Here is a 22102-nt window from a genome sequence, read left to right as displayed (position 1 = left end):
TTTTCTCGTGACCAATATTTGGGTGTGACGGGTGACGACGTGTGACCGGTTATCCTGTTACTGGTTCACATTTGACTAATAATCACCGAACCAAAATAACATAGAACAAAAAAACCACATGCTGAAACGACTAGACCACCTATTCTTTAGTAGCAGTTTTTCATGCAGTAACAATTAAATATAATTTGTCAAGCAAATGGTCATGATCACAATCTTAAATAATGAGATTTACCCATAGGTGCCTTCAACACCGTCAATATTACTCACCTGAGGTGGCTATATGGGAGCTGGATGCAGATGATACTGTTAGTAATAGTGACTGTGTCGAAGGCCCCATAGGGCTTAGATAGATATTAAATTTAGCTAAGTCATTGGCTAACAGGAACAAGCATGTCATTGGCTACGTCTTCGATATTTAGAAATTTTTCCATAACCAGTTCCTAAATAGCAACCACAGGTTGCAATATGGGAACTGGATATGAAAAATTCGAAAATATCGGGTGTAGATATCGGTAGTGTGGACGTAGCCATTCGATGAAATAATGGTAAACGGACTACTAGTCATATGTGAACCAGTCACAGGACAACCGGTCGCTCTAGATCGGTCACACGTGATCACCCGTCACACTAAAACTGGTCACGAGAAAACTGGTCACACCCTAAAACTGGTCACACCCGATAATTGGTCACAGAAAAACTGGTCACACTCAAAAATTAAAAATTGGTCAAATTTTTTGGGTGTGACCAGTTTTCTCGTGACCAGTTTTAGGATGTAACCATTTTTTCTCGTGACCAATTTTAGTGTGACGGGTGATCACGTGTGACCGATCTAGAGCGACCGGTTGTCCTGTGACCGGTTCACATTTGACTAGTAATCACCGAACCGAAATAATATCTATTATTCTTTACTAAAATTTTCGGCCTACAGAAATTGTAACGTGTTTAATTGTGTCAATCAGAAGCTTTTTCTGAAAATCAATTATTTCTTATAAAAGAAACACAACCACAAACTGGCTAATTATTTTTACCTCTTCCCAAAGTGTCCAATAAAGAACGTTACTAAACGATCTTTTTATGTCTATTTTTACCAAAGTGTCCTCCTTTGACATTTTCAAAACCTAGTCAACTTACATACTCAACGTTTTGTGTATGTAAATGTATGTAGATGCCTTGGTGTTTACCAACGCAGTTTCTTCTACGTCACATAACAATAATTTGTATATTGCAAGACTGGCTGTGCAGGTTCGAGCGCGTCTCGATTGCGGCAACTTCCGGCGACCAGAAGCGGCGTCACTAGCGTGCTCAACCAGATAGCCGGCAATCGTCAGTCCGTAGAGTGTGTCGTTTGTATCTTATCGTATCGTATCGTATCGTATCGTATCGTATCGTATCGTAACCATGGCCGACAACGACGACTTGTTAGACTACGAGGACGAGGAGGGCGCAGCGGAGGCGACCGAGACGGCGGTGGGCGTCGGAGCGACGGCCGTGGGCGCTCCCCAACCCAAGGACGTGAAGGGCTCCTACGTCTCCATCCACAGCTCCGGCTTCCGAGACTTCCTGCTCAAACCCGAGATTCTCAGAGCCATCGTCGACTGCGGCTTCGAGCACCCTTCCGAAGGTACCCTCTCACTTCTCTCACTTGTCTTGCATCTATTTTGAGGTTACCGGTCGTGTTAATCGCTCCCCGCTACCCACTCCCCACTCCCCACTTCCACTTCCCGCTCATTTCACTAACCGTTCGAGTGCGTATATATAGCGCTAGTGTTCACACTTGCACCTCTAGCACCTTCTGTAATTACAATGGTTAATTACACGTGGTCGAATTCGGCGTGTTTTTCTACGCCCGCAGCGCCATCTCTTGTCGCCTTTTTCAAACATTTTTCCCTCATCTTTGATGCTTTCATATATGTATATCGTTTCTATAATCAAATTTTTTTCTGTTTTCAGTACAACATGAGTGCATTCCACAAGCCGTTCTCGGAATGGACATTCTCTGCCAGGCCAAATCCGGTATGGGAAAAACTGCCGTGTTCGTTCTGGCCACTTTGCAACAGCTGGAGCCGTCCGAGAATCATGTATACGTACTAGTCATGTGCCATACCCGTGAATTAGCTTTCCAAATTAGCAAAGAATACGAGCGGTTTTCAAAATACATGCCCGGCATCAAAGTGGCCGTCTTCTTCGGAGGACTGCCCATACAAAAGGACGAAGAAGTCCTAAAATCCTCAAATCCCCACATCGTTGTCGGCACACCCGGACGGATATTAGCTTTAATTAAAAATAAGAAATTGAACCTGAAACATTTGAAACACTTCATACTGGACGAGTGCGATAAAATGCTAGAACTACTAGGTAACTTTTGTTTTATTGCATGAAATGTATCTGAATGAATTCAAAGTTTTAATGTCGGATTATAATTTCAGATATGCGTCGTGACGTTCAAGAAATATTCCGCAACACACCTCACGGGAAGCAAGTCATGATGTTCTCCGCCACGCTCGGCAAGGAAATTCGACCAGTTTGCAAAAAGTTTATGCAAGATGTAATTGTCATCCAATCTACACAAGTTTATTAAACCGTATCTAGAAAACAAAAAAACAGAATCTTAAAACCGCTTATCGTAAATGTAACCGAGGGAACGGGGAGGGGTTTACGTCTGCTACTATCACCTGTCTAGACACTGCAGTCCGACGTGTAGGCCGGGTGGGGTTTCAAGACACCAGAAGACAGAAGAAAGAAGACGGGTGGGAGCAGGGGCGAATCAAAATTGCGTTTATTTAATTTGAATCATGGCTGCAGTGTGTCGAAATTGCTAGGGCTACTGCTCGTCATAGTCGCTGGTGCACTATGTGTCACTTCTGGTATCCAATGTTGCTACCTGCAGCCGTTCGCTGTCTGCTAACATTCGCCACATCCATTGCCTGCCTTTTATCGCATAAAAATGTTGTGACAGTAAGATATAAAATAGGTTTCATTTTGTCTTTTTTAATCAACTGAATAACCACGGTTTATTCTTTTTGTCTCATTACAATATTTCTCTTGTAAAACATTTAACTTCAATTGCAAAACTTATTATTCTCAATTAATATTATTGGACGTAAGCGCGGGTTCTATTTAATTGAATGAATTTTTTTTTTATTATTGATATCAAAAATTCCTCTTTCTCGTTAAATATTAAATGTTTTATTTGATAGTTCAAAACGAATTTCGAATTGTCAACAATTTCATTATAAATATTGATCAAAGATGCAGGTTAATTGCGTTCACAATACTTAAACGTCTTAAATTTATTAAATAATTTATTTTTATTTTTAGCCTATGGAAGTTTATGTAGATGATGAAGCAAAATTGACACTACACGGTTTACAACAACACTATGTTAAATTGAAAGAAAATGAAAAAAACAAAAAGTTATTCGAATTGTTGGATGTTCTTGAATTCAATCAGGTTTACAAATACTTATTTTTTAATTAAAAAAAAAAGAACTTTTAAATATATAATTTGTTATTCATAATTACATTCTCAATTCCAGGTGGTCATATTCGTAAAGTCTGTACAACGATGCATGGCTCTAGCACAGCTCTTGACTGATCAAAACTTCCCAGCCATTGGTATCCATCGTAGTATGACACAAGAAGAACGTTTATCGCGTTATCAACAATTTAAAGATTTCCAAAAGGTATTATTAATACCGAATTATTTTTATTTTTGATCTTTTCATGATGAGACTTGATAGGGACATCATATTCATAATGCTGATACAACTATCTTTTCTGAAAGTTTAAATTAAAATCAGGATTATTTATTTTTGTTGTACGATTGCATATATTCATATCGATTGATTGTTTGTTTCAGCGTATTTTGGTTGCTACGAACTTATTCGGACGAGGGATGGATATTGAACGAGTTAATATTGTCTTCAATTATGACATGCCGGAAGATTCCGACACATACTTGCATAGAGTCGCTCGTGCCGGGCGTTTCGGCACAAAGGTAATGAACGCATTTCCGAAGATTTATATTTAATTTGAATTTTAATGATGAAATCAGATAGGGACATCATATTTATAATGCTGACCACACTATCAATTCTGATCTTATATTTTATGTATTATATATTTGTTTATTGCTTAATATTTTGTTATTGACTCGTTTAATTGTTTGTTGTTTAGGGTTTAGCAATTACGATGGTGTCTGATGAGAATGATGCAAAGATTTTGAATGAAGTACAGGATCGTTTCGACGTCAATATTACTGAGTTACCTGAGGAAATTGATCTCTCGTCATATATTGAAGGAAGATAAAAAAACTTTTGCACCGAAAGTTTACTTTAGGTACGTCGCATTTATTAAATTATATATTTTAATATTGATATAAATTGTTTCTAATGAAAATTGTATTTGTTACAGGTTACATTTCCAGTTACACTTATATAATATAATATGTATTACATTTAAATAGAGTAATGTGTGATTTTTTTACTGTGAAAATTTAAATCCTTGTATGACTTCAAATGATTAATAATAGTTCTAAATTATATTGTAAAATCTGATTTTATTTTCTGATACAAAACTTACATGCATCCAAATCCTTTTATCATCCTTACAACAACAAAAAAAAACAATTTCAGTCAATTAAAATACATTTATCCAATTACGTAAAACATACATGATATTATAATTCCTCATGTGAATATGAGTGGCTGGATTTAACAGTTGGAAAAGCCCAAAACGATGACGGAAAGCCTTTCGCATCACGTTCTCTCTTAACAAACGCTGAATAAGATGAGACGCAATTTCCAATGAAGTGATTGGCGTATCCCAAAATGGCCAGATCCATATGAGGATCAGACCGATCCAGTTTACGTATGCTTATAGTCTGCCGTTTGAAAGCCTCCTCCAGCTCTTGCACCATATGATTACTATCGGAAGCGACAAAAATGTACTTAACATCCTTCATGATCTTCACCTGTCTTTTCAATTGCCTGAAACAAAGAAACAACATGTCATAAAGATAAATTTAATCCAACACGAGAGAAAGCAGACTCACTTGACAATATCATGTCGACTGGGCAAACACATTGCATGAGTAACAGCACCGTACTCATTCCTATAACCGACACATTGAGGACTTGCAAACAGTGTAGGACTCTGCGGAACATGTTGACACGCTCTCACCCAATCGGCACCGTTCCTTAAATGTATACCGATGAAACCTCCACCGGATAAGTTCTCCTTGATGTACTTCTTAACACGCTCGGTCATCGCAGCATTCCATTGCAAGTACTTGTGAAGACTCCTGTTCTCGTCTTGAACGGGGAAACTTGCGGGTGCACCTGCATATTTCAAACTTAAAAAATGTCCTCACACTTACATCAAACAGTATTGTATGATTATACCTGTAAATGCCAGTACGGGCCACTTTTCCGGTGGATACTTCTCATTCCATTGTTCGACCATCGTGCCTCGGTGCACGTCATAATGTAGAGGTCCATAAAATTCAGACCCGGCAAAGTCGATTGTGAAGGTGTCCCAAAACGGTCCGAATGGATTCCCTTCTTTCGCATTGCAAGTTTTAACCAGAGTGTCGGCATCGCTGCGAGGTACGTAGCAAAATGCTATTCGTTCTTCTGGCGGCCACACTGAATCGGCCAGCTTCTCCATAAATTGGTGCATCGTTATGACTCGGTGGTAGTCTTTAAAAGGTTCTATGGCAAAGTAAGTGTCGAATGGGACTTGTATGGATTTAGCTTCTCCCATGCGATATTCTACCCATGGCGGTAGGATTAATGTTCGGTTGATACCTTTAGCGAATGCTAATGCGCCTAAAAAATGGTCAGCTTGGTTTCCGAAACGGCCTAAAAGCATTTTTAGTATTATTTATTGTGTATTAATATAGATGCAATGATGTATTATTGTGAAATACTTACCCATACATGGACAGTATGCAATGTAGCCTGCTGGATCAACATCTTCAATGCCGTCGACCGTTGAAAACACTAGTATTAAAAGGGATGCTTTCAATAGTGTTAGATCCATATTCAACTAAGGTCATTAACGTGATGTGAAACTTATTCCTTTTGTATACAAAGGTATGCTAAAAAGAAAAATATGTTTGTTGGTTTTAAGCTTTGCTTACCTAATGAAACTATGGAAACTTTCATCAAATGAATTGCAGTAATACCTGTAGTATAAATCAATAAAATTGTCATTGATTAGCGACAAGGTGTTTTTGTTGATTTCGATTTTTTAATACAGAAAATATAAACTAATTATTTGTTTAATGCACGAATTCATAAATAAGATTATTTTCAAATAAATTGTAGAGTAAAAAACTTTCTCAATAATATAGAACAAATATCGACTTGTTTATTTATTGAGGTTAAGTTATTATAGGACGCCGACTTTGCCGGCTGTCAGTGAGATTCACTTTCATTTCTGAATTGGTACCAGTGCTGCCAGTGCTAAAAATTACTTATTTACTTTAAATAAAAAAAGGAATAAATGCGACAAGTAAACTGGTTCGGTGATTATTGCTCACAAAGCGCTTGCCCAAAAGTCACTAAATTACCAAGTAAAATATGGTAAACGGGTTACGTCACAAAAGTTAATCGCTACCAGGATAACCGCCGCTACGACAATCGCTTGTGCGGATCTCCCGGCGCACGAAATTTCGGCGTACAGAAAGATGCCCAAATGAATTTTAAAGTTATCATTAAAAAAACAGGTTCGGTGATTATTGACCACAAAGCGCTCGCCCAAAAGTCAATAAAATCTCTATAACGGAACATCTCGCAGCCGAAAATTCCGTAATACTCACGATAATTATCATACTAACGAGAACTCGAGTTCCAAATATTATGAATTCGCGATTTTCATGACAAAAATTGTCTTTTGGGCGATGGCAATGTGACTAATCCAATTACCAAAAAAATATTCGCGCTATAATATTTGCACAGTTTTCTGTACGCCGAATTTTCGTGCGCCGGGAGATCCGCGCACGCGATTTTCGTAGTGACGGTTATCCTGATAGCGATTCACTTAAGCGATGTAATCACCGAACCATAAAATATAATTTTCCTTTTCGGAGTTGGCTATGATAATGTTATCATCGGCGTATTTGAGAATGGATATGCTTTTATCCCTTCCTCCCAGTCATTAAGCGTCAAGGAGACAAAATACATTCTCAATGCACACCCTTGTGGACTTGATGTTAATAGCTTGTAATAAACTACTAATCGTAATTTATAAACACGTATAAAAGAAATATCGCAAGTTTTCATTTGTTTTGAAAATTGGTGTATGGTCATAAGGTGAATGCATATCGACGGATTAGTGTCAGTTGTCTGGTTGTCAGCAGACAGATTCAGTGCAATCGACATGTCTGTGTGCGTATCTTTACGAGCTGCTGTCACTCGATCGGTGACAGCCAGGAATCTGGTGCTGGTCAGGAATGCATCTTGGCTTCCCGAAGATAAGACTACACACACCGGACAGGTGATCACCACCATACACACCACCTCACCTTACATAACACACAACCAATACCGTTGAGGTTACTTTTACCGAACGTTAACCGATTCAAATGTGTTTTATATTTTTAGAAATGGGATAAAGACGATTACAGAATGGCCAGATTTGTCGATGCTCCCAAACAAGTCAATCAAAATTGGGCTGTCAATCTCATAGCTGAAGTGCCACCGAAGAAGAGCGGTAGTAGAGTTGTTTGGTGCGATGGAGGAAGTGGTCCTGAAGGCCACCCTAGAGTCTATATCAATTTAGTAAGTCTAAATTCATTTTCATTGAAAATGATACAATTTATATAAAGCTTCCTGTCTATATTATATGATCGATTGTTTTAGGACAAACCAGGAGATCATTCTTGTGGATATTGCGGTCTACGATTTGTGAAAGAAGACCACCACTGAAGTTTCAGTGAAACTATTTATTTTATTTCATTTATGTATAGAAAGGCTATAAGAGTATCTATCAAATTTTTTACATGATCATCGTTTCGACAATTAATTTAAATAATATGAGGACAAAACTGCCAGAAATGTAAAATAAAAGAAAAAGAAAAATGTTGATAGAATATTTGTTTTAATTTTAATTTCAGTAGTTAAGTTGTTGAACAGATGTGTACTAAATAAAATAAAATTTTAAAAAATTGTCTTTTGATATTTAAAGTGTACCGAAAAATAAATTTATTAAAAATGCGAATATTGTACAAAAGTAAAAAAAAATGAAGCGATTATGTTTACACGTAAATTTATTGATAAATTAAAAATAAAGTAGTACATTATGTTTTATTTTTGTTTGGGCTTATTTTGTGGGTTTCTACCGGGTCCGCCTCCACGACCAAGAGGGTTTGGACGGCCTCCTCGTCCACCGAATGTACCTAAAATACATTACAAAACATTAAATTTTTGATTCAATAAGACTCGCACAACATTGAGCAGCATTAAATAAATAATAACCTCTTCCTGATCCACGGCCCGATCTTTGATTCTGCCCTCCTCTGCCTTTCATGTCGCCACGTCCTCTGGCCTTCATTTGGGTTTCCTCTTTGACCATATCGATGACTTCATCGGGGATGCGTAAATATTTTATAGTACTCCCCCTAATGTAGCATTCTGGCATCCTCCAAAATTTGTCACCATCCTGATCGTAAGTTCTTTGGTTAACAATACAGCAAAATACACAATAATACTTGTACAATTATTGATATAACAAAACTTACTCTCGAAGTGCAGATAACTTCTCGGAGGTTAATATTCATCCAGTTATCACAACTCACTAAATGTCCATTGTACGTTTCTCCATTTTTTAATTCAACTAACTGAAAATTCAATGAATACATTTTATAAATATTTTCAACTACCCACTTAAAAACAATAATGTGATTTACTTACCATAGGATGATTCTGAGCAGTTCTCAACAACGATAGTGGAAGCTAAAAGTGATAATTCATAAGATTAAAAATCTATTGTTGCATACATGTATGTATGGATGAGAGGTAGATCATAATTTTGAATTTATTGATTTTTTTTTTTTTTTATATAACCTTACCATAATATTAAATATTTATATTTACAGCGTTAATATTTTTACCATTTATCATTTAAATGATTAAAGCAATTCAAATAAAATTAACCACAAAATATATGTATGGTATACGTATTATATACGTTTGTAAACAATATACGACATGATAATTTCAAAATGAAAAATAACACTAGGTCACTCATATCTATTATGAAAATAAAGTAAAATATGTTGAATTTGTTAATTAAACAGCAAAAACTAACCATGATGCCGGTCTCGCTAAGCCGCCACTTTAATGACAACTATGGCCAAAACATCTCTATTTCTTACCATTAATACTTTGATTACAAAATCTATTTCTTTTCCCTGATATCCATAGGCTACGTCCACACTACCGATATCTACACCCGACATTCTCGAATTTTCCATATCCAGTTCCCATTTGCAACCTGTAGTTGCTATTTAGGAATTGGTTATGGAAAAATTCGCAAATATCGGGTGTAGATATCGGTAGTGTGGACGTAGCCATAGATATAGAATAATTCTATATCTATGCCGACATCTTAAAATTTCACAAAAGCTCCATTCTGGCTTTAAATAGAAAAGTGTGGAGGGAATCGCACACAGGTGCAAAATTTTAGTAATTCGAAACACCTGAATTCAGGAACAAATGATGTTCTCCTCAGTCAGTAGCAGTTCTTATTCAACCACCAATCGGGCAGTCGACCCACATAGCTACTTACGAGACTGAAGCCGAGATGTCAGTTTATCCCATATAAATTAAATATAATAACAATAAACAACTTTGTAAAAATTATAAATGAAATTATCATCCTCTCCAGTACACATACATACTACCTCAATCTCGAGTACGCAGTCTCCACATAAACACATATTCAATCTCCATAAGTATGTGAAAGGAAACTCTATATGTATAATATAAATTCTATCTTTGTTATGTATTTTTTTTTTAGCTTGAATACTGTTGAGCTTTTGGCCAAAAATGCCGATGTCAAATTAGTTTATAGAAGTCAAATCTGTTTTCAGGCTAAATTCAGAGATTTTCAATAAAATGACAATGTGGCGAGCGGCCGCCCGCGTCGCTGATGGTCAGTACCATGTTTCACTCCACACCAATCTCCAAGAAGCATCACCGTCAGATTCATCCAGAAAAATAATATAATTTCAGGTTTCCCCATACGGCGGCCTTTCAGATCATTCCCAAACCCTGGCTACCCAATGGAGCCTTTCGAGACGATGCCTCGTCGAGTCAGCTGTGGAGAACTTCGCACCCAGCACATTGGCGCCCTGGTCGAGCTAGCTGGTAGCGTACAGGAGAAACGCCTCGGTCGGTTTTTGCTGCTGAGAGACGCCCATGGGACCACACAACTCGTCATCCCCGATGAAGTATGATAGCGAGACTTTACTTGCTACTTTTTTCCAGTCACATTGTGTTATTGTACCGGGACATTATACTTGTTTCAGCGACCCGACATCAACAAACGTCTCTCCAATTTGCCTCTACGTTCCTTCATATCTGTCATCGGGTGGGTTTTATCCCGTCCCGGTGGAGCTATTAACGAGGTCATTATATTATGTAATGCAGTATTGCTTGCCAGCATATATGTAGAAAATGGTGGTTTCTTGATTGAACATTCGTAAAGATGGACCGAGAGAATTATGAAAGTGGGAAATATATAATAAGAATTTCTATAAGATGGAGATTCATTTTGAAGAATGCAATAGTATTTGGAAAGGTTACTATTATTGTAACAAGGAAGCTGGGTGAAATGGATGAGAGTATATTGTAGGCTTTTACTCAGCAGGTGATGAATGACTATAGAGTAGAACCTCGATTATCCAGACTAATTGGGAATGAAAGTAGTCCGGATAATCGAAAGAATTACGATTGACAGGGAAAGACGAATACATTCAGTATGAATTATTATTTTTTGTTTACATTTACATATACATTTATATAACATTTTATAAATGTTATAAACATTTTATTTATTTTATTTTATTTAATTGTTATTTTGTTTTTTTTTTTTTTTTTTTTTTGTGTTATATTTTTTTTGACCATTGTGGCGCTTTAGGAATTCCTGTTATGCCACAATGGTCTGTTTAAAATAAATAAATAAATAAACATGAAGATCAATTTTAAATTATTCTTTATTGAGTAATTCAATTTTTAAGAAACAAACGTCGTTTGAGTATTGAATTTTGATGAAAATTGTCTTATTTTCAAATTTTTATGTTATGCATTTATGATTCATTGTCCGTTTAATGTTATGCCATCATGGACGTAAACATTTTTTTTTTATATTCTACATAAAGTTTTTAACAATCTGGATAATCGAGGTTCTACTGTATATAATGATGATGATTATAACATAATGTATCTGAAAAGTTTGAATGATTTTCACTAATTTAGGCACCATGATATACAATATTAGAAATTTTAGATTTTTCGTTGTATAAATATATTAGAAAAAAATATACATACATACATATTTTTAAAACTTATAATATTTTCATAGTAATAATAAAATTGACATTTAAAAAACATGCATTGAGAATATTTTGTTTTACTTATTTGTACAGACTATGGTCACCGGTCAAGTAGAAGTTTCTATTCAAGAAGTTGTTATGGTACGTGTCAATCGTGGTAATTTTATCAAAAATGACAAAAACATCAGAGGGAAGATGATAAATTCACAGACAGCTTCCGTTCGAAACTACACCACATCCGCTTACGCCAAATCTCTCACGACGGAAGAGTACACAAAGTGCAGTAAATATCTAAAATATATATAAAATCATATACCTACATATAATTTATGCGAATCTCTGTATACATATGTAATTTTATGCTGAAATTTTTCAGAAGGAAGTGAGAGCCTAATTTTACAAATGCAAAATAGAGCAGAAACTTGTGGCGACTTCAGCTCTGACGATGTCGGACGCAAAGTCACTCTGATCGGTTGGATACACGGTCAACATTTACCAAGATTCATCAAGCTTAAAGACGGGCATGGAATCATACAATGCCTAATTCCAATAGTTGTACGTGTATTATTTAAAATACACGCATCAATTTTAAATAGATTATTCATAAACTTTGTATTACAGAAACCTGAGCTTCAAAATGTTCTCAAAACCATTACATCCGAGGATGTTTTACAAGTTGTAGGAACTGTAATGGCAAGGCCCACGTCTCAAGTTAACATGGTAATAATCGTCAATGTCAGTCTACATCACCATGTGTAATTAAATAAACGTTATATTGCATATATATCATTTTAGCAAGAAGGTGGCGGTGATATCGAAATATTAGTCAACGAAATTATCAAACTAGATCCCAATTTACCTGTACCAATATTAGATGAAGAAATAGACGAGCCAAAGGTTTTATTTAAATTTATTTAAAGGCCAATTTATAGATATCTTGATAGATCATTACTTTATAATTTTTCAGCCAAATGAAACTGGTATCAACTCCCACACTTGGCGAACTCATACTTGCGGAGAACTCAACATTGAACATGTCGGACAGCAAATTACGTTATGCGGTTGGTTAGAGCATTGTCGCCTTGGAAAGTTTTTCACTATACGTGATTCTTACGGTGTTACCCAATGCATTATATCCGATGAAGTTCGTAAGATTTCAATACGGTGTAAATATCATCATTAGAATTAGTACTATGTACATATGTTGATCGTTTTAGAATGTCCAAGCATACTCCATTCACAACATTCCATTAGAGTCGACTTTAGAAGTGAAAGGTCACGTCGGGGCTCGACCGGCGTCATCGATAAATCCTAATATGGATACTGGAGAAATAGAAGTGTTAATAAATTCGTTGAAAGTTTTAAACCCAGCTACTTTTGCCCCATTTCAAATACGATCGTTCAACAAACCAAAAGAACAGTTGCATTTACGTCATAGGTATGTATTATATTATCAACACATGAAAATATTGACATAGTGGGCAAGTTAAGAGATAAAGACTGAAATGTGGTTAAGAAATCTAATAATAAATGTATTATGAAGATTGAGATTGATTTTCAAGAGAGTGTAGAAGGAATCAAAGTGGATCGTGAATCCACAACTATTCCTCTGGCTCAAATCACTTTCGACTCATTCCGTTTCATTCTATATGATTTTCTATCCTATTACAACTTTTTCAGTCGCTCGTCCACTGTCATACTTCTTAGACATACCATAATATCATAATTTTCGCCCGCAGGTATTTATATCTTAGGTATCCTGAAATGCAGAGCAATCTGAGAACTCGTTCAAATATTCTAATGAAAATGAGAAAGTTCCTAGTAGATACGCACGAATTCGTCGAAGTAGAAACGCCTACGCTTTTTTGCCGTACTCCTGGGGTATAAAAATATAATATACATATGTTACAATTCAAGCGTTCACTCCGGTTCGTTCATGAACATACTAGTTTGTACATACACAAAATATTGGCTTTAATTTAAATGCTAGCAATCGAAAACTCTTGTAGGCAGATGGTGTAGGTTGCAGCGTAGGTACGATTTTGGTAGTCGGAGGTCACTTATATAGGCAGGGAAGGTTTATGTTTGGCCGTGTCTGTCCTATAAACATCCAAATTGAATTTTTAAGAGGATCTTTACTTATGTTCAGTATACAAGGATTGTTGTATATACGGCGAAGGAGATAGTTGCTCGACTTCGGAGGAGTGGGCTGGCTTACCGGCGTTCGAGGCAGGTGCGCTGGTTTATATCCTGGTTGGTTGTGCGATGCGTAGCTTGGCTGGTGAGATCATGCTCTCGAGGTTGTTTGGTGCGTAGCTATATGATGAGCTTGGTTTATGTGTTGTTTATTTGGAGTGAGTCGAATTGTGTCTTTGCCCTTATATTAACAAAGATATTTCAGACAAGACAATATTTCTCTGCATGCTTGTATGATGTAATCGTGCGATTTGTGTTTTGTGGGGAAATACATGAGATCATCGACCTCGATTCGGGATCGTACAAGTTGTGCTATATTCCTAACTATCTTCAAATACTCACCAGAATCATTCTGGTGAGTATTTGAAGATGATGAATCAAATATAACTTTTAGCTGCCAAAACGCCAAGTATTTCAAAGGGAAATCCTATGGAAGCCATACTACAACGTTGCTATAAATTCCGCCTTTGCTAATATTGAAAATATTGCAACCCAAGCTAAGCAAACATTCATAAAGAATGAGAGAAACGATTAAGAATTATGCCTGATAGTTTGTGCATGAACAAACTGTGTATGTAGTTCGTTTGTCAATTTGTTCTTTTGTATACACCACAGCTGGCCAGATTGGTTTGTGTATGAACAAACTAGTATGTTCATGAGCGAACGAAATGTACACTTGAACTGCAACATATACATATAAATCTAATGAAATTTTCCTCAACTAAAAATGTTTCTTGTTATAAAAGGGCGCTAAGGAATTCATAGTTCCGACTCGACACAAAGGACAATTTTACTCGTTGATACAGAGTCCTCAACAACACAAACAAATGTTAATGGCAGGTGCTATAGATAGATATTTTCAAGTAGCTAGATGTTACAGGTATTAATTTTAGTAATAAACGAATCCCTTTTGTGATCAATTGTTGTAAAACAATCACGTATTGTTTTCAGAGATGAGGCGACACGAATAGATCGACAGCCCGAATTCACACAGATGGATATAGAAATGTCTTTCGCAAGCCGTGAAAATATAATGTCTCTGGTAGAAGATTTAGTTCGTTGCTCGTGGCCTCATCCACTACCGTCGCCGTTCCCATGTTTTACTTATCAAGAAATCTTATCCAAATACGGCACAGACAAACCGGACACATCTTACGATTTACTAGTATGCAAATTTGAAAAGTGTGGCATAAATTAATCATATTTAGAAATACACCAATATATATATATCACCAGATTGACACTCATTGCAGCTCCAAAATATAACAAATCACCTCAACACCAATGGAAATTTAAGCAGCAACGTTGAAGATTTCGGTGCCTTTGCGATCGTCGTACGCCAAAAGATGAATATAAATATATCGAACAATTTTAAAAAGTCTTTGCAAGAGTCCGCTATAGAAAGATTTCCGAATGTCCGTTTGATATGCTCACGTATAAAACAGCCACTCGATCAATGGTGCACGTCAATTGCTATTTTAGGCAAGGATGTTATGCAAGTGATCGCTGCAGAACTTGAACTTTCCATCGGAGAGACTTTATTCATAGCTTACGGTCCTAAAGATAAAGTCGTAAGGCAATTTTGTGTTGTTTTTAAGACTTTCAATGTGATAAAAGGTGCGGTTGAGTTGAATTTTATTTATTTCAGTGTTGGTGTTTGGGAGAAATACGGTCGAAATTAGGAGAACAGGCTAAAACCAACAATCAATTGGAACAAACATCATCTGCAGAAACTCCAATGTGGGTTATTGACTTTCCTCTTTTCAACAAAGGTGACGATAATCAACTGGAAACTTGCCACCATCCTTTCACGGCGCCGCATCCTGATGATTTCCATTTACTTAAAACTAATCCATTGAAGGTACTTTTACGAATTAGTTTTTATATATTGAAGAAATAGTCCACTGTCAATATTCGATTATACAGGTTTTTCATTCCAAATTGACCCATTTTCATTTCAAATTGAACCTTTTTCATTTCAAATAATTTGAAATTCGAAATGAAAATGAGTCAATTTGGAATGAAAAACCTATATCTAAAGAAATAGTAGTTGTGTGATAATTTTTGACTTGATTTGATGGATCTATACTTCTACTAGAACGTTTTGTAAAGTCCGAATTACATACTGATAGTCCTCGGCTTGCGGCCGAAAGAAAAAACCACCGATTTTCATAAAATGATTTTTTTTTAATTACTATCAAATCATAGGCTGCCGTTACCACAGCCACTGCCTTTTGAGAGAAGTGAAATGGTGTATATATTTTCGAGAAATTATATTTTGATGGACAAAAGTCGGAATTATCGACAGGGCGGACCCTCTAGGCTCGGTCGACTCGCTCCTTCCTGTGATTGGCTACTCTTTGCGATGCCAATAGTAATGCCGTGCCCTGAATTAACTCGACTTTTACCTGATCAAATACTCCGACATATACTGCCTGGTTCGCATATAATTTCGGACGGTTGGGCAGCGTACGGAAATATTCCGAATTCCGGTAAAAGTGTTTATAATTTCGTGGATCCAAATGATAGTGAAATACATACGCAAAATGTGGATGCGTGTGAAAAGAAAGATGAAGCGTCAATTTGGCACAACGCGTGCCCGTTTTGATTCACATTTAGATGAATTTGTATTGAACCACAAACGAATACGTGTATATTTCGTTTGCAATACGTGGAATATTTCCGTTGCATTGCAAAGAGTAGCCAATCACAGGAAGGAGCGGGTCGACCCTGTCGAAAAATCCGTCGTAAGTCGGGGAATACCTGTATTCTAGTCTACAAACCTATGCCTTTAGGTATAGATTCACCATATCTTGTACGTTACCACTATTTATGTGACCATATATTTATATAAATATTTACTTCTGGCATTTTCCATGTTTGTATATATGAGCCGTTTTGAATTCCAACTAAACGTATTTAAAAAAATACGATTTTATAAAATATTTATGCCTATTGTATGTATAACAGTTTCAGTCCAATTCATTAAGCGGCTTATGAGATAAAATAATCGAGTACGAATGAGCATGCATATGATATTCACTCCATACTTGTCGATGCAATAAAACATACACATCCTTTCCGTTCATATGTATATATTATTGTAACATGAGAACATGAGAGAGAGTATCCACTGTCTATGTAAGTGTATTCATGGGTGAACAATAGACACCCCGGATTAGACTAACGGGACTCAATAAGTGCCCGAACAAAGGATACGCTGGAGTTCTCACAGACCTGGTCGAGTGCGTGCGTAAACAATAGACCAGTGGCGGCTCGTCCTAATGGGCTGCCGGGCTGCAGCCCCTCCTATAAAATTCTAAGATATATGTTTAATAATACATTTAATATTTTATTTATTAATGATATTTTTTTTTATTAGTTGGATGGACGAACTATTGGGGCCTTCGACAGAGTAAATATTACTTACAATATCACCCATATCCAAAAGGGTGATATTGTAAGTAATGTTGACCGTTTCGAAGACCCCACTAACTTGTATGGTGACAGATGAATTAAAATGTTGCTGTACTGGCTGTAAAGTGTTACAGCGCCGCGCTGAACGCTGCGCAGCCCGGAGTTTCGGAACGAGAAAGAGAAAGAGCTATTTGCAACTGCAGATAGCTCTTTCTCTTTCACTCACTCTGCCGTTTTGGGCTGGACAGTCGGCAGCCTTCGCCTGTTAAACGACATTCATCTGTCAGTTTGTTTAAGATTTCGCGCGCTTGATCTTACATTTGATTAGTTGAATCGCACGATCACAGCTTTATTCGTTTTCGTTACTCTTAATTGGTTGTGTACGAGCCCTCATCAAATCTTCGGTGAGTCGTTTTCATTTTGATAACAGCAAACTTGTTTCAAATCTGTTTAACTTTTTCTCGTAATTTTATTTAAATATATTAAGATTTTTTTTCTTTTAAAAAAGGAAGAACAAAAGAATTCAGTAAAATATTTACAAAATTTGCACTTTTCGCGACTAGAACTTACCGAAAAAGTCGCTATAAAAGCATTAGGCTGCCTCACGCCCAATTTAATTATTTCACAGCCTGCAACTAGTAGATCTTTTAGTTACTCGCGAAAATTTAATCCAGACATTTATAAAAAATACAATTGGTTAACGAGATATACAGAAAAAAACGCGTTATTTTGTTATCCGTGTCTTTTGTTTGGAGGCGAGTCGCCAGGCGAAGCATCTTGGACGAAAACAGGAGTTATTGACTTAAAACATTTAAACGAAGTGTCGAACACTTAAAAAATGTGTGTAATCTCACGATTTTGGGAAGCTTGTCGGCGGGAAATAGATAAGCATAACGAAAACGTCAAAAAAAATCGGGATGTTTTATTTAAAATTATTGATTACGTTAAATTTGAAATTCCAATGAGGGGACACGATGAAACAGATAATTCAAAAAATCCAGGAGTTTTTCGGGGGCTTCTAGAATATTCACAAAATTTCGACAATTCTTTAAAAAAACATTTTAAAACTTCTTCGGTTTTTAAAGGGACATCAAAAACTATTCAAAATGAACTTTTAGATTGTATTTTGAACGTGTGTAGGGAACAAATAAGTGCTGAAATAAAAAAAGCAACTTATCTAGCTGCTATGGCAGATTAAACAACCAATGTATCGATGCATTGTCAACAGGTTAATGTTTTTCGTTACGAATTAGGGGGCTAAGTTTTTGAAAGGTTTTGGGGTTTTTTTTAATCCGCGTCGCGAAACCAGCAAGAACGAATTTTTTTTAGCAATCTTACTGGAGTACCAGCGTATTTTTCGAAATCTTCATCGCGTTTGGACGCACCCCTTTAATGGGTGGTGAATTTTGCTAGTTTTTTTTTCAATAATACTTAAATCCACATGTAAGTGGTCGTACGCCAAAAATTGTGCTTATTTTGTCCTGTCATGACATGATAGAATAATTATGGTGACATTTTTTAGACATCTTTTCAGTGCAGCCCCGCCACTAAAAATTATCACGAGCCGCCACTGCAATAGACACATTAAAGGATTGGGGAAGCTGCACTGTGCAACTTGTCCTTTATAAGGAGATCAGATTATTCTGGAGTGAGCAGTGGTTCCGTGTGGACCTCTGGGATCGTTGAATAAATGCTGTGAAGCGACTTTCTTTGCATCCTGAACCCACCTTTACACAACATTATCTTTGTAAACCACAAGGATCTTTCGTGATGTTATTGAAATTTCATAGTAGGTTCATCACTTGGGAAAATAATATAAACAGCGAGTCAGGTATTCCTACATTCTAGTGATTCATCAAGTATCATATGCAAACAGTATCATATCATATGCTAGCGATTCATCAAGTATCATGTTCAAAAAATAAACAATACTAGTTTCAAATTTCTGAATGATTGATGACTCACTTTTCCAGTGACCAGAATTTTTACGGTTTTTTAACATTGAAATGTTTTATTTTCAGGTACGCAGTTTAGCATACGATTTGGTTTTAGCTGGAAATGAAATCGCCGGAGGTTCCGTCAGAATACACAACAGTCAACTCCAACGAGAAGTATTAGAAATGTTGAAAATTTCACCCGAGCCGTTGGAACATTTATTGAAGGCTCTTGAAAGTGGTTGTCCTCCACACGCCGGAATTGCTCTCGGTTAGTTTATCATCTTCGTAGTGTATCGAATTTGTATATCGACTTTATAAACATTGTGCGTTTTTTATTGCAGGTATTGATAGATTGGTGGCGATTGCTTGCGGCGCCGAATCCATCAGAGAAGTTATAGCTTTTCCCAAATCTCACGAAGGTCGGGATCCTTTATCTGGTGCGCCGAGTCATCTCACTCAAAAGGATTTGGACGTTTACAATATTTGTGTACCTGATTCAATAGATCCAGCTCCGAAAAGACTACGAACGGATGTCTAATCAAAGTTGGGATATGTTGATAAACGAAAATTAGCGAAATTTTAATCATAAAATGAATTCACAAATGGACACAGCTCTGCGTAACGAACCTAACCCTTGTGAGATTTAAATCTTTTTTTTAACAATGTGAACGTAAATTTAGTTTATTATATAAATTTTATAAAATTAATAGTGAAATTTTTCTCATGAGGGTTACGTCCATTATGCGAACTGCATACAGGTGTGCAGTTTCATCAGACAAATAGTTATAATAATTTCCTAAATAAATGGTCTAAAAAATATGTGGATTGTATAGTTTAATATATTTAAGTAAAAAAAGTCTTTAATTAAACTATTTACAGTATGTAAACATTTTTTTTTATTTTATATAAGAAAAATCTGAACAAATTACATCACGTGAAGAAAGATTGGATGAAATAAAAACACTCCAAAGCATTTTTAAAAATCTTCATTTAGTTTTAGTTTGATGACCTCGGGTCATTAATTTCGGTTTTTTACTTAATCTTGTACCATATTGATAAAAATACACTTCTAAAAGAAATTAAATTATTGCTAGACAGGAATGGGTTTTTTAAAGTATAATAATATAATATTGATAAATTCAATTCAACAAACAAGCATTCATAAATATCGTCATCCCTCATCAAGAATAAAATCAGATTTGTATTTCGACATACAATGAATATTTTAAAATGACACAACAAAAATATTATTACTTTGTGAATCTGATTTGAATAACAATATAAGCTCTGTTGAAAAGTTTTGCTAAGGACGGACACTCATCATTTCAAACTATAGTCATCCACTTTATTTTTCACCCACTCCTGTTGCACGTAAATTAAAATATATATTTTTTAAAAGAAAATATGTTAAATCAATCGTAAAATTTGTACGGCAACCGTCAACAAAATACTACCGTATCGATTGTATTATCCATCGTTAAATACGTGACAGCATTTCAACAATTATTTGGATTCGTAATAAAAATCGCATCCGTCATATCAATCAATCAATCTTCTCTTACATTATAACTGTATATCAAAAAGTTTATTAAACGTCCTCAATGGTCGGCAGCCAGAAGGCCATATTCGTGCAAGCCGAAGCGAGCATCATGAACTTGGGGTTGAACTGCACACACTGTATCGGCGCTGGATGGTCGCCGTTTAAAACGCAAACTTTGTAGCCGGTGTCTGCGTTCCAGACGTGGACACGTCCATCGGTCGAACCGCTGAAGATGAATTGAGAATCGGGACTGAAAGAGGCTTCGATCGGTATGCCTTTGTTGTTCAAATGACCGGTAAACGTCTGCAGAGGCGTGCCATGGAAAGCGTCTACTAAGCGAATGATGGAGCCGTTGGTGCTGATGAGCATCGTCTTGCCGTCTCTGGAGAACTTCAATCCGGTCCAGTCGCATTCCTTTTCTTGATTTAATTTGAATGTGATGAACGGCCCTTTCTCGAAGGAGCGCAAGTCGTATAGTTTGATGCTCTCGGAGTTGACTCCGGCGGCGAATATGAGACCCTCTGGATCGTAAGCGGCGACCGGCCTTCCCGGCAGGGCCATCAAACCTTGGCAGTTGGGAGAGCGCAGATCCCAAAGGCGTAGGGTTTTATCCAAAGACCCCGATAAGAAAGTGTCTTCGACCGGGGACAGACATAACGTGACTACCTTCTTGGTGTGTCCGGGAAAGTAGCGTATGTATTTATTGTCGTGCAGTGACAGGTAGCGAATGGTGTCGTCTACTTTAGTGGAGCTGTGGATGGCTGTGTTCTTGGCGTGCGTGAAGTGTATCAGATCCACTCCGTACTTTTTGCTGTTGACTGTGATCATCTGGGTGCCCTTCTCGCAGTCGTAGATGACGATCTGGTCGTCTTCCGAGCAGGAGATGAGGGTTTCGCCGCTCGGCGAGAAGTCGATGCTGTTGATCTTGTCGGTGTTCTCGCGGAAGACTTTGGCGACTTTGAAGCTGCGCACCACCTGGTCGATGAGCTTCATGGTGGTGCGGGGGGCGGCGGGGCGCGAGTCGCGCGCTCGCCCCCGTGACGCTACGCCTGGGACGGTGGAGCCCGAGCCCGAGCCCCCCGCGCCCCCTGCGCCCCCTGAGCCCCCGGCGGCCCCAGAGCCCCCCGTGGCGACCGAATCAGCCGCAACCGGCTCACTCTCTCACTGACACAACGCCGCAACACAACGCACGTACAGCACCGCAACAAACCACACCACACAGAACCGCTATCGCCAACACACATGCGACGCACACTAGCAGAACACGCGCGTTTGCGGTGTTGCCACATGTGATATTTATTCGAGACTAAACACCGTTTCGATTGACCAGCGCTCAAAAGCCATTTGACAATGATTCAAATCGTTCGAACATAACCAATATTCAAATTTAAATTATAAGAACATCTTCTTTGATTATTTTAAATGTAACATTATTATAAAAATCAATAAAAAG

The 22102-nt window shown here is 37.1% G+C and overlaps 6 protein-coding genes across 8 annotated transcripts; 3 read left to right on the top strand and 3 right to left on the bottom strand.

The window, feature by feature from the left end:
* The first annotated feature begins 1232 nt into the window (after nucleotides 1–1232).
* Nucleotides 1233–4554, top strand: Hel25E (ATP-dependent RNA helicase 25E). The gene is made up of 8 exons (XM_077433805.1): nucleotides 1233–1621; nucleotides 1951–2355; nucleotides 2427–2545; nucleotides 3319–3450; nucleotides 3536–3682; nucleotides 3859–3996; nucleotides 4176–4337; nucleotides 4413–4554. The coding sequence occupies exons 1-7, from the start codon at nucleotides 1399–1401 to the stop codon at nucleotides 4305–4307; spliced, it is 1296 nt and encodes a 431-aa protein (XP_077289931.1). The 5' UTR covers nucleotides 1233–1398; the 3' UTR covers nucleotides 4308–4337; nucleotides 4413–4554.
* Nucleotides 4537–6566, bottom strand: O-fut1 (O-fucosyltransferase 1). 2 transcript variants are annotated; one of them, XM_077433806.1, is made up of 5 exons: nucleotides 6187–6566; nucleotides 5933–6099; nucleotides 5402–5860; nucleotides 5053–5338; nucleotides 4537–4987 (listed from the first exon to the last, which is right to left on the bottom strand). In XM_077433806.1, exons 2-5 carry the CDS (start codon nucleotides 6039–6041, stop codon nucleotides 4678–4680), a joined length of 1164 nt encoding a protein of 387 aa, XP_077289932.1. In that variant the 5' UTR covers nucleotides 6042–6099; nucleotides 6187–6566; the 3' UTR covers nucleotides 4537–4677. The 2 variants fall into 2 exon arrangements, with proteins under 2 accessions (XP_077289932.1, XP_077289933.1); XM_077433807.1 differs by having other exon boundaries at nucleotides 5933–6047; nucleotides 6142–6447.
* Nucleotides 6567–7310: 744 nt separating this feature from the next.
* On the top strand, nucleotides 7311–8310 carry ND-13A (NADH dehydrogenase (ubiquinone) 13 kDa A subunit). Its single transcript, XM_077432007.1, has 3 exons — nucleotides 7311–7499; nucleotides 7607–7783; nucleotides 7865–8310. The coding sequence occupies exons 1-3, from the start codon at nucleotides 7320–7322 to the stop codon at nucleotides 7928–7930; spliced, it is 423 nt and encodes a 140-aa protein (XP_077288133.1). The 5' UTR covers nucleotides 7311–7319; the 3' UTR covers nucleotides 7931–8310.
* Nucleotides 8263–9369, bottom strand: LOC143912708 (U6 snRNA-associated Sm-like protein LSm4). Its single transcript, XM_077432008.1, has 5 exons — nucleotides 9312–9369; nucleotides 8915–8956; nucleotides 8743–8841; nucleotides 8480–8663; nucleotides 8263–8400 (listed from the first exon to the last, which is right to left on the bottom strand). Exons 1-5 carry the CDS (start codon nucleotides 9312–9314, stop codon nucleotides 8309–8311), a joined length of 420 nt encoding a protein of 139 aa, XP_077288134.1. The 5' UTR covers nucleotides 9315–9369; the 3' UTR covers nucleotides 8263–8308.
* A 687-nt stretch (nucleotides 9370–10056) lies between these two features.
* AspRS-m (aspartyl-tRNA synthetase, mitochondrial) lies at nucleotides 10057–19993 on the top strand. Of its 2 annotated transcripts, XM_077432745.1 has the most exons (16): nucleotides 10057–10157; nucleotides 10238–10455; nucleotides 10534–10632; nucleotides 11653–11842; nucleotides 11936–12114; nucleotides 12181–12279; nucleotides 12355–12456; nucleotides 12527–12703; nucleotides 12777–12997; nucleotides 13299–13440; nucleotides 14502–14635; nucleotides 14707–14920; nucleotides 15009–15326; nucleotides 15404–15616; nucleotides 19194–19377; nucleotides 19451–19993. In XM_077432745.1, the coding sequence occupies exons 1-16, from the start codon at nucleotides 10121–10123 to the stop codon at nucleotides 19645–19647; spliced, it is 2724 nt and encodes a 907-aa protein (XP_077288871.1). In that variant the 5' UTR covers nucleotides 10057–10120; the 3' UTR covers nucleotides 19648–19993. The 2 variants fall into 2 exon arrangements, with proteins under 2 accessions (XP_077288871.1, XP_077288872.1); XM_077432746.1 differs by lacking the exon at nucleotides 10534–10632.
* Wdr82 (WD repeat domain 82) lies at nucleotides 19934–21900 on the bottom strand. The gene has a single exon (XM_077432747.1). It carries the CDS (start codon nucleotides 21640–21642, stop codon nucleotides 20698–20700), a length of 945 nt encoding a protein of 314 aa, XP_077288873.1. The 5' UTR covers nucleotides 21643–21900; the 3' UTR covers nucleotides 19934–20697.
* Nucleotides 21901–22102: the final 202 nt, after the last annotated feature.

The sequence above is a fragment of the Arctopsyche grandis genome, chromosome 6 (assembly GCF_051622035.1).
Source record: "Arctopsyche grandis isolate Sample6627 chromosome 6, ASM5162203v2, whole genome shotgun sequence".
Taxonomy (NCBI): domain Eukaryota; kingdom Metazoa; phylum Arthropoda; class Insecta; order Trichoptera; family Hydropsychidae; genus Arctopsyche; species Arctopsyche grandis.
The sequence above is the reverse complement of the archived record's forward strand: the minus strand, read 5'-3'. Positions and strand labels throughout refer to the sequence as shown.

Coding starts and splice junctions, on each gene's coding strand:
- Hel25E (XM_077433805.1), top strand. CDS start 1,399: ATGGCCGACAACGACGACTTGTTAGACTACGAGGACGAGGAGGGCGCA. Junction 2,546..3,318: donor GCAAAAAGTTTATGCAAGAT/GTAATTGTCATC, acceptor TTTTATTTTTAG/CCTATGGAAGTTTATGTAGA. Junction 3,683..3,858: donor AATTTAAAGATTTCCAAAAG/GTATTATTAATA, acceptor TGTTTGTTTCAG/CGTATTTTGGTTGCTACGAA.
- ND-13A (XM_077432007.1), top strand. CDS start 7,320: ATGCATATCGACGGATTAGTGTCAGTTGTCTGGTTGTCAGCAGACAGA. Junction 7,500..7,606: donor AGACTACACACACCGGACAG/GTGATCACCACC, acceptor TTATATTTTTAG/AAATGGGATAAAGACGATTA. Junction 7,784..7,864: donor CTAGAGTCTATATCAATTTA/GTAAGTCTAAAT, acceptor CGATTGTTTTAG/GACAAACCAGGAGATCATTC.
- LOC143912708 (XM_077432008.1), bottom strand. Junction 8,842..8,914: donor CTGCTCAGAATCATCCTATG/GTAAGTAAATCA, acceptor TTGAATTTTCAG/TTAGTTGAATTAAAAAATGG. Junction 8,664..8,742: donor AAGTTATCTGCACTTCGAGA/GTAAGTTTTGTT, acceptor ACTTACGATCAG/GATGGTGACAAATTTTGGAG.
- AspRS-m (XM_077432745.1), top strand. CDS start 10,121: ATGACAATGTGGCGAGCGGCCGCCCGCGTCGCTGATG. Junction 10,456..10,533: donor AACTCGTCATCCCCGATGAA/GTATGATAGCGA, acceptor TACTTGTTTCAG/CGACCCGACATCAACAAACG. Junction 15,617..19,193: donor TTAAAACTAATCCATTGAAG/GTACTTTTACGA, acceptor TTTTATTTTCAG/GTACGCAGTTTAGCATACGA.
- Wdr82 (XM_077432747.1), bottom strand. CDS start 21,642: ATGAAGCTCATCGACCAGGTGGTGCGCAGCTTCAAAGTCGCCAAAGTC.
- O-fut1 (XM_077433806.1), bottom strand. CDS start 6,041: ATGGATCTAACACTATTGAAAGCATCCCTTTTAATACTAGTGTTTTCA. Junction 5,861..5,932: donor TGCATACTGTCCATGTATGG/GTAAGTATTTCA, acceptor AAATGCTTTTAG/GCCGTTTCGGAAACCAAGCT. Junction 4,988..5,052: donor AGTCGACATGATATTGTCAA/GTGAGTCTGCTT, acceptor TCTTTGTTTCAG/GCAATTGAAAAGACAGGTGA.